This window comes from Hyperolius riggenbachi, chromosome 3, assembly GCF_040937935.1.
Source record: "Hyperolius riggenbachi isolate aHypRig1 chromosome 3, aHypRig1.pri, whole genome shotgun sequence".
In the NCBI taxonomy this organism is placed as follows: domain Eukaryota; kingdom Metazoa; phylum Chordata; class Amphibia; order Anura; family Hyperoliidae; genus Hyperolius; species Hyperolius riggenbachi.
Genome location: NC_090648.1, coordinates 354,285,370 through 354,302,221, shown reverse-complemented (window position 1 = coordinate 354,302,221; position 16,852 = coordinate 354,285,370). Strand labels below are relative to the sequence as shown.

The 16,852-nt window shown below is 47.5% G+C and overlaps 1 protein-coding gene across 2 annotated transcripts in view; it reads left to right on the top strand.

Moving 5' to 3' along the window:
* Positions 1–16,852, top strand: part of RGS14 (regulator of G protein signaling 14) — a 152,271-nt gene that overhangs the window by 106,082 nt on the left and 29,337 nt on the right. For both annotated transcript variants that reach the window (XM_068277101.1, XM_068277102.1), the window contains one exon: positions 12,644–12,720. In XM_068277101.1, the coding sequence (XP_068133202.1) occupies positions 12,644–12,720 (77 nt within the window). The remainder of the gene's footprint in view (positions 1–12,643; positions 12,721–16,852) is intronic.

The window sequence follows — 16,852 nt, the reverse complement described above, 5'->3', positions numbered from 1 at the left end:
CTTTCACACCTATAGCAAGTGTAGCCACAAAAACACCTGATCTAGAATATGGACCCCTTTATTGGAGAACGAAGTGGTTAGTAGTTGGGGCCTACTTATAGATCTGGGCCTCCCTGTGGTTGCAGTGGCGGCTTCCCTGTAGTTATGCCTTTGTGAGGTGTTGGTATATGTATGCCACCGCTGAGTTTGGCGCAGGTTGAGTTAAATGATGGCTCACCCTGCTGCTGCTCAAATTTCTGGCGGTGTCAAATACAATTCCCTTTTCAAGTCGTAGCAACTCGTAGAAGTAATAAGGGGTTCGGCAATCACCCGAACACTAAATTACCCATGCGTGGACCACAGACTATAGCATTGCTGCTATAGCGGTTCCCAACTCAAGCACTAGGCCAGCCGTGAATGGCACCGAAAATACCTGCTTCGTTTGTAGACACCTTTATTACTGTTGATCTAAGGAGCATATCCAATATACATACAAGAGAAGAACAGAAGCAGGGCTACCAGCTGTATAGAATTGCTGCTTAATAATCTTTACTGTCTTAAATGTGGTTTTCAGCAGTTTTGAATGCAAGGTTCATCTTGTTTTTACAATACAAACACTCCCCCTCCTGGCAAAGAGCATGTGATGCAGTAGCCAGCTTCAGCCGGAAGGTAGTAGATGAGATGCTGGTGCATGCAGGATGCCTTATGAATAACCCTTTCCTAGTCATGCTTGTGCTTCACCCTTTCTGTGTATGTGTTGGGTAGAGATGGGCCGAACGGTTCGCCGGCGAACGGTTCCACGCGAACTTCGGTGGTTCGCGTTCGCGTCCCGCTGGCGAACCTTTGCGGAAGTTCGGTCCGCCCCATAATGCACCTTGAGGGTCAACTTTGACCCTCTACATCACAGTCAGCAGGCCCAGTGTAGCCAATTAGGCTACACTAGCCCCTGGAGCCCCACCCCCCCTTATATAAGGCAGGCAGCGGCGGCCATTACGGTCACTCTTGTGCTGCCTGCGTTAGTGAGAGTAGGGCGAGCTGCTGCAGACTGTCTCTCAGGGAAAGATTAGTTAGGCTTAACTTGTTCCTGGCTGGCTGCATACCTGTTCTGTGAACCCACCACTGCATACCTGTACTGTGAACCCACCACTGCATACCTGTTCAGTGAACCTGCCACTGCATACCTGTTCTGTGAACCCATCACTGCATACCTGTTCAGTGAACCTGCCACTGCATACCTGTGCTGTGAACCCACCACTGCATACCTGTTCTGTGAACCCATCACTGCATACCTGTTCAGTGAACCTGCCACTGCATACCTGTGCTGTGAACCCATCACTGCATACCTGTTCAGTGAACCTGCCACTGCATACCTGTGCTGTGAACCCACCACTGCATACCTGTTCTGTGAACCCATCACTGCATACCTGTTCAGTGAACCTGCCACTGCATACCTGTGCTGTGAACCCATCACTGCATACCTGTTCAGTGAACCTGCCACTGCATACCTGTGCTGTGAACCCACCACTGCATACCTGTTCTGTGAACCCATCACTGCATACCTGTTCAGTGAACCTGCCACTGCATACCTGTGCTGTGAACCCATCACTGCATACCTGTTCAGTGAACCTGCCACTGCATACCTGTGCTGTGAACCCACCACTGCATACCTGTTCTGTGAACCCGCCACTGTATACCTGTTCTGTTCAGTGAACCCACCACTGTATACCTGTTCAGTGAACCCGCCACTGCATACCTGTTGTGTTCAGTGAACCCGCCACTGTATACATGTACTGTTCAGTGAACCCGCCACTGTATACCTGTTCAGTGAACCCGCCACTGCATACCTGTTGTGTTCAGTGAACCCGCCACTGCATACCTGTTGTGTTCAGTGAACCCGCCACTGCATACCTGTTCTGTTCAGTGAACCTCCCACTGTATACCTGTACTGTTCAGTGAACCCGCCACTGCATATCTGTTCAGTGAACCTGCCACTGCATACCTGTTGTGTTCAGTGAACCCGCCACTGTATACCTGTACTGTTCAGTGAACCCGCCACTGCATACCTGTTCAGTGAACCCGCCACTGCATACCTGTTGTGTTCAGTGAACCTGCCACTGCATACCTGTTGTGTTCAGTGAACCCGCCACTGCATACCTGTTCTGTTCAGTGGACTCGCCACTGTATACCTGTTTAGTGAACCCGCCACTGCATACCTGTTGTGTTCAGTGAACCTGCCACTGCATACCTGTTCTGTGAACCCGCCACTGTATACCTGTTCTGTTCAGTGAACCCGCCACTGTATACCTGTTCAGTGAACCCGCTACTGCATACCTGTTGTGTTCAGTGAACCCGCCACTGTATACCTGTACTGTTCAGTGAACCCGCCACTGCATACCTGTTCAGTGAACCCGCCACTGCATACCTGTTGTGTTCAGTGAACCCGCCACTGTATACCTGTTCAGTGAACCCGCTACTGCATACCTGTTGTGTTCAGTGAACCCGCCACTGTATACCTGTACTGTTCAGTGAACCCGCCACTGCATACCTGTTTAGTGAACCCGCCACTGCATACCTGTTGTGTTCAGTGAACCCACCACTGTATACCTGTTCTGTTCAGTGAACCCGCCACTGCATACCTGTTGTGTTCAGTGGACCCGCCACTGTATACCTGTACTGTTCAGTGAACCCGCCACTGTATACCTGTTCAGTGAACCCGCCACTGCATACCTGTTGTGTTCAGTGAACCCGCCACTGTATACCTGTTCTGTTCAGTGAACCCGCCACTGTATACCTGTTCAGTGAACCCGCCACTGCATACCTGTTGTGTTCAGTGAACCCGCCACTGTATACCTGTACTGTTCAGTGAACCCGCCACTGCATACCTGTTCAGTGAACCCGCCACTGCATACCTGTTGTGTTCAGTGGACCCGCCACTGTATACCTGTTCTGTTCAGTGAACCCGCCACTGTATACCTGTTCAGTGAACCCGCCACTGCATACCTGTTGTGTTCAGTGAACCCGCCACTGTATACCTGTACTGTTCAGTGAACCCGCCACTGCATACCTGTTGTGTTCAGTGAACCCGCCACTGCATACCTGTTGTGTTCAGTGAACCCGCCACTGCATACCTGTTGTGTCCAGTGAACCCGCCACTGCATACCTGTTGTGTTCAGTGAACCCACCGCATCAGTGCGCATACCTGTGCAGTTAAGTGAACCCACCTACCTACGTGAGTGCACGCAGTGTGATATACCACTCCGTGCATACCCGATATGGACAAAACAGGTAGAGGAAGAGGTAGTGCCAGAGCCAGAGGAAGGCCACCCGGCAGGTCTGCGCGAGGTCGTGTAAATGTAATTTCGTGTGGACCTGGCCCACAGTACAGTGCTCGGAAGAAGGCACGTCCCATCACCTCCCAAGATTGTCAGGACGTGGTTGAGTATTTAGTGACACAGAACACCTCATCTTGCTCAGCCACCAGCGCTACTACTAGCACCACTTCCGCTGCATTTGACACTTCGCAAGAATTATTTAGTGTTGAAATCACTGATGCACAGCCATTGTTGTTACAGCCAGATGAATTTTCACCAGCTCATATATTTGAGTTACCCGGCAACACTATGGATGTAACGTGTAAGGAGGATGAAGGACCTACTGATGGTGCATGTTTGGATTTGTCTGAGGCAAGCGAAGCTGGGCAGGATGATTACGATGATGACGATGATAGGGATCCTCTGTATGTTCCCAATAGAGGAGATGAAGAGGGGGACAGTTCAGAGGGGGAGTCAGAGAGTAGTAGGAGGAGAGAAGTTGCTGAAAGAAGCTGGGGCAGCTCTTCGTCAGAAACAGCTGGTGGCAGTGTCCGGCACCATGTATCGCCACCTATGTACAGCCAGCCAACTTGCCCTTCAGCATCAGCTGCTGAGGTCCCCATAGTGCCCACATCCCAGGGTGGCTCAGCGGTGTGGAAATTTTTTAATGTGTGTGCCTCAGATCGGACCAAAGCCATCTGTTCGCTCTGCCAACAAAAATTGAGCCGTGGAAAGGCCAACACTCACGTAAGGACAAGTGCCTTACCAAGGCACCTGGAGAAAAGGCACAAACAGCAATGGGATGGCCACCTGAGCAAAAGCAGCAGCAGCACACAAAAGAAAAGTCACCCTCCTTCTCCTCTTCCTCCTTCAGGTGCATCATCTGCTTCTGCCGCTTTCTCCCTTGCACCTTCACAGGCACCCTCCTCCACTCCGCCTCTGCCCTTGAGCGGTTCCTGCTCCTCTGCCCACAGCAGCAGTCAGGTGTCCGTGAAGGAAATGTTTGAGCGGAAGAAGCCAATTTCGGCCAGTCACCCCCTTGCCCGGCGTCTGACAGCTGGCGTGGCGGAACTGTTAGCTCGGCAGCTGTTACCATACCAGCTGGTGGACTCTGAGGCCTTTCGTAAATTTGTGGCCATTGGAACACCGCAGTGGAAGATGCCAGGCCGCACTTATTTTTCGAGAAAGGCCATACCCCAACTGCACCGTGAAGTTGAGAGGCAAGTGGTGTCATCTCTTGCGAAGAGCGTTGGGTCAAGGGTACACCTGACCACGGATGCCTGGTCTGCCAAGCACGGGCAGGGCCGCTACATTACGTACACAGCCCATTGGGTGAACCTGGTGGTGAACGATGGCAAGCAGGGCGCAGCGGACCAAATTGTGACACCTCCACGGCTTGCAGGCAGGCCTCCTGCCACCTCCTCTCCTCCTGCTACATGCTCTTCGCTGTCCTCCTCCTCCTTGGCTGAGTGGCAGTTCTCCTCTCCAGCTACACAGCCCCAGCTCCGCAGGGCCTATGCTGCATGCCAGGTACGACGCTGTCACGCCATCTTAGACATGTCTTGTCTCAAAGCGGAGAGTCACACTGGAGCAGCTCTCCTGGCTGCTCTTAAGAAACAGGTGGATGAGCGGCTGACCCCGCACCACCTGGAGATAGGCAACGTGGTGTGTGACAACGGCAGCAATCTGCTTGCCGCTTTGCATATGGGGAAGCTGACACACATACCCTGCATGGCACATGTCATGAATCTAGTTGTTCAAAGATTTGTGGCAAAGTACCCTGGCTTAGCGGATGTCCTGAAGCAGGCCAGGAAGTTCTGTGGGCATTTGAGGCGGTCTTACACAGCCATGGCACGATTTGCAGAAATTCAGCGGAAAAACAACATGCCGGTGAGACGCCTCATTTGCGATAGCCCGACTCGCTGGAATTTGACCCTGCTCATGTTCTCCCGCCTGCTAGAACAGAAGAAAGCCGTCACCCACTACCTCTACAACTACAGTAGAATGAAACAGTCTGGGAAGATGGGGATGTTCTGGCCCGACAACTGGACACTGATGAAAAATGCATGCAGGCTCATGCGGCCGTTTGAGGAGGTGACCAACCTGGTGAGCCGCAGTGAGGGCACCATCAGCGACTTAATTCCCTACGCTTACTTCTTGGAGCGTGCTGTGCGTAGAGTGGCGGATGAAGCTGTGAATGAGCGTGACCAGGAACCGTTAGAAGACGAGTCAGACTCAGAGGATGATGAGCAAGGTGTTTCTTTGGGGGAGGAGGAGGAGGAGGGGACGGCGGCAGGAGAACACCCGCAGCAGGCGTCGCAGGGGGCTTGTGCTGCTCAACCTTCCCGTGGTATTGTTCGCGGCTGGGGGGAGGAGGTTGACTTACGTGACGTCACTGAGGAAGAGCAAGAGGAGATGGAGGGTACTGGATCCGACTTTGTGCAGATGTCGTCTTTTATGCTGTCCTGCCTGTTGAGGGACCCCCGTATAAAAAACCTCAAGGGGAATGAGCTGTACTGGGTGGCCACACTACTAGACCCTCGGTACAGGCACAAAGTGGCGGACCTGTTACCAACTCACCAGAAGGTGGAAAGGATGCAGCACATGCAGAACCAGCTGTCAACTATGCTTTACAATGCCTTTAAGGGTGATGTGACAGCACAACGCCAGCAAGGTACCACTGCCACTAATCCTCCTCCCGTGTCCACGCAGTCAAAGACAGGACGCTCCAGCGATCTCATGGTGATGTCGGACATGCGGACGTTCTTTAGTCCAACGCCTCGCCGTAGCCCTTCCGGATCCACCCTCCACCAACGCCTGGAACGGCAGGTAGCCGACTACCTGGCCTTAAGTGTGGATGTAGACACTGCTGTGAACAGCGATGAGGAACCCTTGAACTACTGGGTGCGCAGGCTTGACCTGTGGCCAGAGCTGTCCCAATTTGCCATCCAACTTCTCTCCTGCCCTGCCGCAAGCGTCCTGTCAGAAAGGACCTTCAGCGCAGCTGGAGGCATTGTCACAGAGAAGAGAAGTCGCCTAAATCACAAAAGTGTTAAGTACCTCACCTTTATCAAAATGAATGAGGCATGGATCCCGGAGGGCTGCTGCCCGCCCCAAGACTAAGTCAGTCCCCGCACACACAGCATCTCTGCCTGCACGCCGTGTGACTGGCTGCCTGGCCTGCCCCAAGAAGACTAAGTCGCTCCCAGTCCCTCCACACAGCATGTCTGCCTGCAGGCCGCTTGACTACCTTCTCCACCACCACCAACAGGGTCCGGGACTCCAGGCGGATTGCTGAATTTTTTAGGCCGCTGCTAGCAGCGGCCGCTGTAATAATTTTTCTGGTGCGTGTACATGACTGCCTAATTTTTCTGGCTGCACTGCGGGCAGCTGCAACAACAAAAGAAAAGGCATGTACATGCGCCCATTCCCCTTCGTGATCATTACCTTGCCGTGGTGAAGGGGCTTGCGTATCACAATGAAGCAATGACCGGCGCCTAGATGAGTGTCTCGGGGGGCACACAAAAGATAATAAGGTCGTTGCTTCATTGTGGTCAGACCAAATTTGATCAGCTGGACAGTCACTGTTCTGTCATTCAGCTACATCAGCCAGGCGACCATATGGGCTGTAAAGCCACCAAAACCTGCACTCTCGCCATGGTGCGCACCAGTCCAGCACGGCCATCACTACACAAACAGCTGTTTGCGGTGCGTTACACGGTGAGTTTGGTGTGTCAGTGTGAAGCAGTACCTTAATTACACTACCTGATTGATGTATACACATGCAAGATGTTTTAAAGCACTTTAGGCCTGTCATTTAGCATTCAATGTGATTTCTGCCCTTAAAACGCTGCTTTGCGTCAAATCCAGACTTTTCCCTGGGACTTTTGGCATGTATCCCACTCCGCCATGCCCCCCTCCAGGTGTTAGACCCCTTGAAACATCTTTTCCATCAGTTTTGTGGCCAGCATAATTATTTTTTTTTTCAAAGTTCGCATCCCCATTGAAGTCTATTGCGGTTCGCGAACTTTAACGCGAACCGAACGTTACGCGAAAGTTCGCGAACCCGGTTCGCGAACCTAAAATCAGAGGTTTGGCCCATCTCTAGTGTTGGGTTTGACCATTTCCAAGCTGAGGCTGTAAGAGTAACCTATGCCAAGTTGTAAACCCTCCTATAGCCCAAGATCAACCACTAATAGTATACTCACTACAATATACTTGCGTTAGTGGAAAGGTCACTATATACTCCAGGATATGGACATAAAGGGCCATATGCAATTCATTTTTTCTCCTAGGGGATCATTTTTCATCTTCTATTTAAAATTACTTTCAGCACATTGCAACTGAAAATATACCAAAAAGTAGGAGAAAAAGTACTGTCAAAATTATTTTGAGTATTTTCTTGCTTGCTGGTGATTTAAAATGCATTTTATTGATAAGTTTAAAAATATCACCTAGGAGAAAACTGAATACACCCCTCACATTTTTGTAAATATTTCTATTATATCTTTTCATGGGATATGACACTTTGATACAGTGTAATGTACAGCTTGCATAACAGTGTAAATATGCTGTCTCATCAAAATAACTCAACACACAACCATTACTGTCCAAACTACTGGTACCAAAAGTTAGAACATATATAAGGGAAAAATATCAAAATTCTGCCTAATTAGTCATTGCCTTCCCGGGGTCGTGTGTGAATGACATGGAGATGTTTTATATTTGGTGTTATCGCTCTCACTCTCTCTCATACTGGTCAGTGGATGTTCAACATGGCACCTCTTAGCAGAGAACTCTCTGAGGATCTTAAAGAAAAGTATTGTTGCTCACGTAAAGATGGCCTAAGCTATAAGAAGATTGCCAACACCATGAAACTGAGCAGAAGTATAATGGCCAGCCTTTCAGTGCTCAGACCATACGCTGCATATTGCATCAAATTGGTCTGCATGACTGTCATTTCAGAAGAAGGCCTCTTCGAAAGATGAATAAAAAAAAAGCCCACAAACAGTTTGCTAAGATAGGCAGACTGAGGACAGGGATTACTGGAACCATGTCCTGTGGCCTGATGAGACCAGGAAAAACTTATTTGGTGCAGATGATGTCAAGTGTGTGTGGCAACCAGGTGTGGTGGACATCGAGAAGTGTGTCTTGCCTACAGTTAAGCATGGGGTGGGAGTGTCATAGTTTGGGGTTGCATAAGTGCTGCTTGCACTGTGAAGCTGCAGTTCATGAAAGGGACCATAAATGCCAACATGATCTGAACATACTAAAGCAGCATATGATACTCTCCCTTCAGAAACTGGCTTACAGGGCCGCATTCCAACATGAGAACAACCCCAAACACACCTCCAAGATGACCACTGCTTTGCTAAAGAAACTAAGGGTAAAGGAGCTGGACTGGCCAAGCGTGTCTCTACATCCAAACCCTACTGAGCCTCCCTCATGATCTTAAGGGGGCTCATCAAGGAGAACTCCCTTATGTTTGGTAACACCCACCTCTTCTGTCATTTTCTCTGTCCCTCTTCCCCCCCTTTGGTTGAAATGTGTGCCCATAATTTCCTCTGTACGTTGTAGTCCTTTTTCAAGGAGTCCAGTTTGACTGTAACCTACAAAGCTCTCACAATCTCTCTCTCTCTCGTACATCTTCTCACTAGTTTCCAGATACCAACCCAGCCACAATCTCAAATCTGCACTCAACCTTCTTCTGTCCTCTTCTAGAATCACCTCCTTGGATTCATGTATACAATATTTCTCACGAGCCTCACCCCTCCTCTGGAATACCCTTCTCAAACACATCCATTAATACTTTTTCAGACAAGCATATGCTCTTTACTTAGGCCATTCTCCTTTAACCTATAGCCAAGTTGTGTTCCCTACTAAATATAACCTATAAACACACAGGCCCATATGCAATTCACTTTTTCACCTGAGTTTTCTCCTAGGTAATATTTTCACAACTTGTAAATAAAATTCATTTTAAATTAACAGCAAGCAAGAAAATACTCCAAATAATTTTGATAGTAATTTTTCAACTACTTTTTGGTAGTTTTTCAATTGCGAAATGCTGAAAAGTTATTTTAAATGCAAGATGAAAAAGTACCTCCAAAGAGAAAACTCGGGAGTAAAAGTTAATTGCATATGGGCCACAGTCTCTAGGTATATGTATTGTATATTACCCCACCTCTTGTTTCCTGCCTATGCCTTTAGATTGTAATCAAGAGCAGGACTCTCTCACCCTTTTGTGTCTTGGAATTTGCTATACATTTTGATCATCATGTTACATTTGTCACTGTAATTATAATGTCTACCAATTCTGTATTATTGTGAAGAAACGCGGAAAAGCCGCCGCATGGACGCAGGATGAGGCGGCTGTTTCCGCGGCTGGCATAGCGGAACGTGGAGAAACCGCCGCGTCTGACGCAGCGGTTTGCGCACATAGGCCTTCTACTGACAGTCTGACCAGGCGCGGGGAGGCCACCGCAGGTGCTGTTAGCGGTGCGTCCCACCCCGCGTGCAGGCCAGCAGAGACATTGCAAAGTGTGACTGGTGTGGCTGGGACTGATAGTCCACACAGGTTCAGAATGACGCACGCGCTGAGAGGCAGAGTTTATATGACAGCCAGAAGAAGGTCAGCTGACATCTCCACCACTTTTCATTGGTCCAACACTTAGGGTGGCGCTGGAGAGCGCTATAGTATATATACTGGGTGCTGGACTGGTCATTCTCTGGTTGTCTGTCGTTGCGATCACTACGTGGTAGCACTCAGGCCTTGTCTGTTTCTGTGTTCTAGCATAGTTTCCAAAGGTGTTGACATCAAGGAGCTCACACCTTAGCATTAGGAATATTGAATTGTATTATTTGTTATGACCTTCTGCTTGCCTGACTATTCCTCTGAACTCTGATCCTGTACCTTGCTATTTCTGATATCCTGTTGCCGACCTCTGCTCGTTCCTGAACCCTGTATTTGCCTCCTGACTCTGTACCTCGCTATTCTGATACCCTGTTGCCAAACTCTGCCTGTCTATTGGATTACGTTTCTGTCTCCTGTATTGGTACCTTATTTGTCTGCGTGTTGACGACCTCGGCTTGCCCGACCTCGAGAATGGGCCTTACTGTTAGAGGCAGTTCCCAGATCTGTTAGTGACACCCCCTCACTGGTGTCACTCACGTTCTGTCCTTCCTACCCTCAGCCTAGCTCCTTCCCGGGAGAGTCTAGGCATACGGAAGGAACATACTTCTGTGCAGTACTTTTTACTGCTTCTGTACCTTCTCCTAAGGTGCAATACTCAAAGTATTACTGTTACACCAAAACACTCTTATCTCTCAGGTGTCCAGAGGTTAGAATATATATCTGATTATCGGTGATACTGCAGATCATCAATAATCGGGTATATTCTGCATTCTCGGTGATACTGCAGATCACCGGTAATCAGACCCTCTCTGTGTTACACCGATCGTTACAATTATGTAGCAATGTCTATATTGTGGGTATGCCATTGTCTGTATTATGTACCCCATGTTTGTTTCTTACTCTGTACAGCATTACAGAATATGTTTGTACTTTATAAATCAATAATAATAATAATGGATCTGCCGAGCAAGAAATTATGGATGAAATAAATGGCATTCATATGTAAATATATCTGGTACTGGAAACGTTGCACAAATTTGTGCAATATACTATTTGACCACTAGATGTCACCTTTTGGTTGTATTTTGCTGCAGTTCTTGACACTCCAGAATGCTTATTGTTATTTTGAATGAGGTATTTTTTAAAAACTGCCTGTTTTCTTCAAATATTTTTAAAGGAATAGCAGAGTTTCATTTGTATACAATATCCAGGTGGCAAATTGCTAACAGTCTTATGGAATTATACAAGGAAGGCTGTAGGGATAAGTAGGCTATGGCTATGCTGACCTTAATATGTATGTCATGAGCTATGAGAAGAATCATAATACAACTATATGTGAAATAACATACTAAACATAGCAAATCATGTCTTAAGCTTGAAGTGTCAGATGGCACGGTAACCGATCAGAGGATTAAATGAAATCTAGAGGCCAGCAATTTCATTAGCTTGATATTGCCTGCCAAGTGACATCATGGAACAATAATGCAGGGACCTGATGTATGTCTATTAACATGAATTTACTTGGTGCAGGCTTCCTGCATACATTAGGTGTACTCCTGCTCTACTTCCTTTTGCATGTCCAAGGAGCCTATGATAGATACAGTATGTCCATTCGAAGTACAGAATGTGTTTAAGAGGAAGCAGTGGCATAGCTAAGGAGCTATGGGCCCCAGTGCAAGTTTTACATTGCCCCCCACCACCAGCACTATACTAATAGCAACTGATATGGCACACAAAAACCTGCCAAGTGCCAAGGACAACCTCAGTGTCAGAGGCGCAAGAAGGGGATGGGGAACAGTTTGTTAATGATTACTACTATTCAATGCATCTATGAAAGTGATTATAACCAGCACATGACTAATAGATGGCTAATACTGTGGTTGAGGCCCTCTGGCCCGGTTGCAATCTCTGCATCCCCTTTTGCTATGCCACTGAGAGAAAGTGTGTTGAGAGTGCAGCCAGTGTGTGCAAGAAGCCTGAATCTGACAAGTTTAGCTAAGGAATTCTGATAAAAGTCTTGATCTAGGTGAGTATATACACATACCCCCAATAATGTACTCCCATAGCAATAGATAGTGCTAGCTGGAGATTGTATTTATTGTCCAGTGCTATTGGCTTCCTTCCATATTCAAATGAAGTGCCCAATTCATTTATATGTATTTTTCAAGCTTCTGATTGGCTGGTCATGTGGTTACAGCTTTTTACCCCACTTTCTTGAGGTCAGGATACTGACCTCAAGAAAGTATTGTACAAACACTGGAGTATTAACATCCTGATGGAAATGGAATGGAAAGTATTGTACAAACACTGGAGTATTAACATCCTGATGGAAATGGAATGGAAAGTATTGTACAAACACTGGAGTATTAACATCCTGATGGAAATGGAATTCCAATGTTGGCCAAAGTGTTGCGTGGGCAATATTTCATTTTGGAACATTTACTCTTTTGTACCTTTCCTGTTAACAAGAGAAAATAACCTGAAGCCTCTAAGGAAAGTTAGGAAACAGCAACATGTAGCAGGAGCACCTTTTGCTTGAGGTGACACCATCACATTTTATTTTAACTAAAAAAAGAGAAAATGTATATTATTCCTGTTTTGATGCTAATGTCATTTTGTTACATTTCAGTTTATAGTTCCCATTAATGTCAGTGTAGCCATGATAATAAATCATCTTTGCTGTCTATCCTTACACTGTCCGTAACTTGTCCTCTTTCAGAAGGCCCTGGCCTTGGATCAGGACTGCATGGTACTGACTGACCAGGAGGTACGGCTGGAGAACAGGATCAGCTTTGAGTGAGTTGGCTCCATTATTATCATTTCACTCTCTAGTTCTGGGCAGAGTGGAGAAGGTGAAGACCATACACCAGGGATGGATTTACCTATAGGCACTGTAAGTTCATGCCTAAAGGTGTGTGGGAAAGGCAGCTCACTGGCCACCCAAAGTGTCCCAGCCACTTCTCTCCCTCCCTCTGCAGAGTGCGAGCCAATAGTTACAGCAGAAGACTTAGCAGCTCGTTCCAGGGATGATGTCCTTGCCCTCCTGCAACGTCCCCAGAGTCCTTATCTTGGTAACAATGGCGTCATGTGACAGCTGGTACGTGACGGCATGTCACATGAAAGAGACACTACTGTTACCTAGGAGAGGACGTTGTGTGTGCTGCAGAGGAGAAATGACGTCATTGCTAGCATGTCAGAGCTGCTGCTATTAACACTCTGCTCGCACTCTGCAGAGGGAGGGAGCTACTATACTATGCTGGGCACATCTGAATATCTATACAGGGAAGGGGGCACATCTGACTCGCTATGGGGGAAGGGGGGCATACTATGCTGGGCACAGCTGACTATATGAGGGATTGGGGAAACATCTGGCTATCTATAGGGAGAAGGGGGCACATCTGATTATGTGTGGAGGGGGGGCACATCAGACTATTTAAAGGGGACACAAAGGGGGATAAGAGGTGCCCAGATGATGATAAAACTGTGTTAAAAAAAGTTAAAATAGAAAGGGTGAGGTGGCTTACCTCAATGACAACAAGGTCAGATAATGACAAAGAACTTTAATATGCACTTGGCAACGCGTTTCGTGGGTCTCAGCCCACTTCCTCAGGCCGAATACAGTTCCAGAGTTCTCTATAGCCAGAGCTGAAGGCGCTTCTCCTGAAATTTTTAACACAGTTTTATCATCATCCCCCTTTGTGTCACACACCCTCCTTCGGGAGGGGTAGTCTTTTTGGTTAGGGCCTTCTACTCCTACAACCATCTAGAGCTATTTTGTACCAAGAGAGTGACCACATCCAGTTCAACTGGACACCCGAGTGAAGTCAGATTTGTGCATCTCCAACCGCCTACAGTGTTTGGTTGCCCGCCTGTAACCTTCTGTTGCGAGTATCCATTCTTCTCCACCATTTGCTTCAATTGTTTGGCTTACTACATTGTTGGGGCTCCCGGTGTCTTTGTGTTTTTTGTTTTTACTCCAGGGCGCTCTCTGATCACCCTAGCTACCTAACCATATTTATAGGAAAGGAAGGGGGGGCTATCTTGCTATCTATATGGGGCACATCTAACTTTCTGTAGGGGGAGAAGGTGGGCAAATCTGACTATTTAAAGGGGAGGAAAGGGTGGGGGCACATTTGGCTATCTAAATGGAGGGGGGGTGCACATCTACAGGTGGGAGGTAGGGGGCACATCTAGCTATCTATAGGCGGAAGGAGGGCATAACTAACTATCCATGGGAGGGGGAAGGGGAGCACATCTGGCTATCTAATGGGGTGGAAGGTGGGGACATATGGCTATCTATATTGGGAGTAAGGGGGCACATCTGGGGGGAAGGAGGCACATCTGGCTTTTTATAGGGGGAAGGAACATTTAGCTACTTATACGGGGAAAGGGTCACAAAGGGGTGTGGCCTGTGTTGAAGGGCAGAGTTTAGGGCACCAGAGCTTATGTGGCAATAGGCTCCTGAGCTGTAAATCCGGCCCTGACTACACCATATTTTTTCTGCATTACCACTGAAGAAACTCCCCTCACGTATTTCCCCAATGACATTCTAGGAAGTGAGGGATTATTGCTAAAGGAGCAGATCTAGATATTCCATCTGAGCTTAGTAAGCAGAGTGTCTAAATGTTATCTTTTTGGGTCAGACAAAGTATCTTCAGACAAACAGAAATCTTGAGACCTGTAGCACCTTAATTATTGGAGTTAATTGGCTGCTGCCTGTATCCACTTGTAGTAGAGTGACCATACATCCCGCTTTACCTGGGACGCGTCCCGTCCTTCAGGGTCCGCTGTCCCAGGCTGCATGAGGTCCCGGGAAACGTACCGCTTTTAGATGCGGGGCGTCCCGGCCTCGGGACTCTGGCCACCGTACTTGTAGTGATGATCGTCTGAAATGGTCGTTTCGAATGGCCTTTCCCCAAGACAGGCTGTTTGGTCTCTGTTGATCATTGTGTATTGCTCTGTGGAGAGGAGAGGTGGAAGGATGAGTGGTAGTATAGTACACTGCCGCCTGCATTGGTAAAAACAATAGCGATAAGTCATGGTTTTTCAGCAGGCCCAATCACTAGCGAGCTGTCAGAGGACAACGGAAGAAACCTCTATATGCTTGGAAAAGGCTCCTGCCTCCCAGAATAATTCTAAACAATCATTTGGGGAAACCTAACTTGCAAGTGTTTACAGGCCGAATGCTTAGCATGATAATGCTCTTCAAGCTGCAAGGGGCAAGGCACAGCAGACAGAGCTATCACAGCAGACTGCAGCCCTGCTAATCTGTGACTATCAATAGGGCTCCCACCCAGGAACTGCAGAACTAATGCATTTGACATCAGACAGGCAGAGCTGGGACAAGGTCCTCCAGCACCCAAGGCTGAGACCCCAAAGTACGCCCCTCCATCCCTCCCACCCCAGCTGTCACACACTGATTGCTATTAGACTAAGAAGCGCGACAGGGCCCACAACCTCCCCAACACCTTAATATCTAGTTATGTGGCTTGCAGTTACTGCCATGTATCCCCTTTTCTTATTTCTTTCTGCTTCAAACACAATTAGGAATGACAGCTGAATGAATTGTGCGCCCTCTCCTACACTGCGCCCTGAGGCTGGAGCCTCAGACAGGCAATCTGATGTTTTACACAGATATAAAAACATGTTTCTGTCACTAATGCTGGGCATACACGGCTCGTTTTTTATTATCAATCGAGCCGTTGATGGCTCGTTTGATAATATCCGACGTGTTCGATCACCGCGCCGGATTGATACCGCGCTCAATCCCCGCGGGCGGACAATGGAAGAAACGAAGCAGAGATAAGGAAGTGCCCGCGGGGACGAGCGGGAATCGATTCACGTGCCCGCATCGAGCCAGCGGCTCAATTCCGGCGCACAATTGCACCGTGTATGCCCAGCATAAGAGCCCATACAAGTCAAAGATTTTTTATTTTTTCTGGAAGTGGACTTCCTTCCACTTTATTCACATTTTACAAATGTTTGCTCAAGCTGCAGTTTTAACTATTTATTTCAACCCAATTTTGAAGGACTTAATTTACCAGTGTGGTTTGCAGGCTGGATGGATGTAAACAATGGGGTGGAAATGTATCGGTCTCCCTCCTGAGCACAAAGACAGAAAATGTATGTAACATAACATAGCAGCCATATAGATATATCTCCCTGTGGCTGTCAGAAACTGTGCCGGAATGAAAATTTCCCATTTCTGTACATGTCTCTGTCCACATTCCCATCAGAAATCTGTCACATTATTCTTTGGTAAAGTCACTGGAAAACATTGTGAGAAAAACTTCATTTGAGGTATATACTGATTTGCAATAAATCATATTTATAATTCATCACTGAATTGCTTGAAAAATAACCTCTAGGAGAACACAGAGGCAGATTTGTCAAAACTGTTATACAGAGGATAAGGTTAAATATGGACCTGCAGGCCAACCATAACTAGTAAGGTTTCTTCTGTTAAAAGAAGCAAGAATGCTCAAGGCCAGATTTATACTTTCTCTGCCCTTAGACCAACTGTCACATTATGGCTCCTATTCTATGTTCAGCAGGAACCTCCACTTCCATGTGTAGTGCCTTTTTTCCATCAGTTACATCCCTTTACAGCAATCCTTTTGTTTCATGTATAATTCTCTTAGGCAGCAGCACTCCTCTTTTATGTGTTGTTTCTTATTGGCACCTTAACAATTCCATTTGCAGCTTTTTCTTCTATATACATACAGCAATCCCTTTTTTCATGTCCACCCACCCCTTGAGTTACAGCCACCCAAGGCCCAGGCCTTTGAGGTCTTTCCAGAAGTCCAACTCTATGGATGCTGACTGATTCATCTGGGTAACTGTTCAGCTTTTGCTAGAGATTAGTTGGCAACTACAGTATCTTGATCAATCTGCCACATTGAATTTTGGAGATTGCCACAAGGCTACA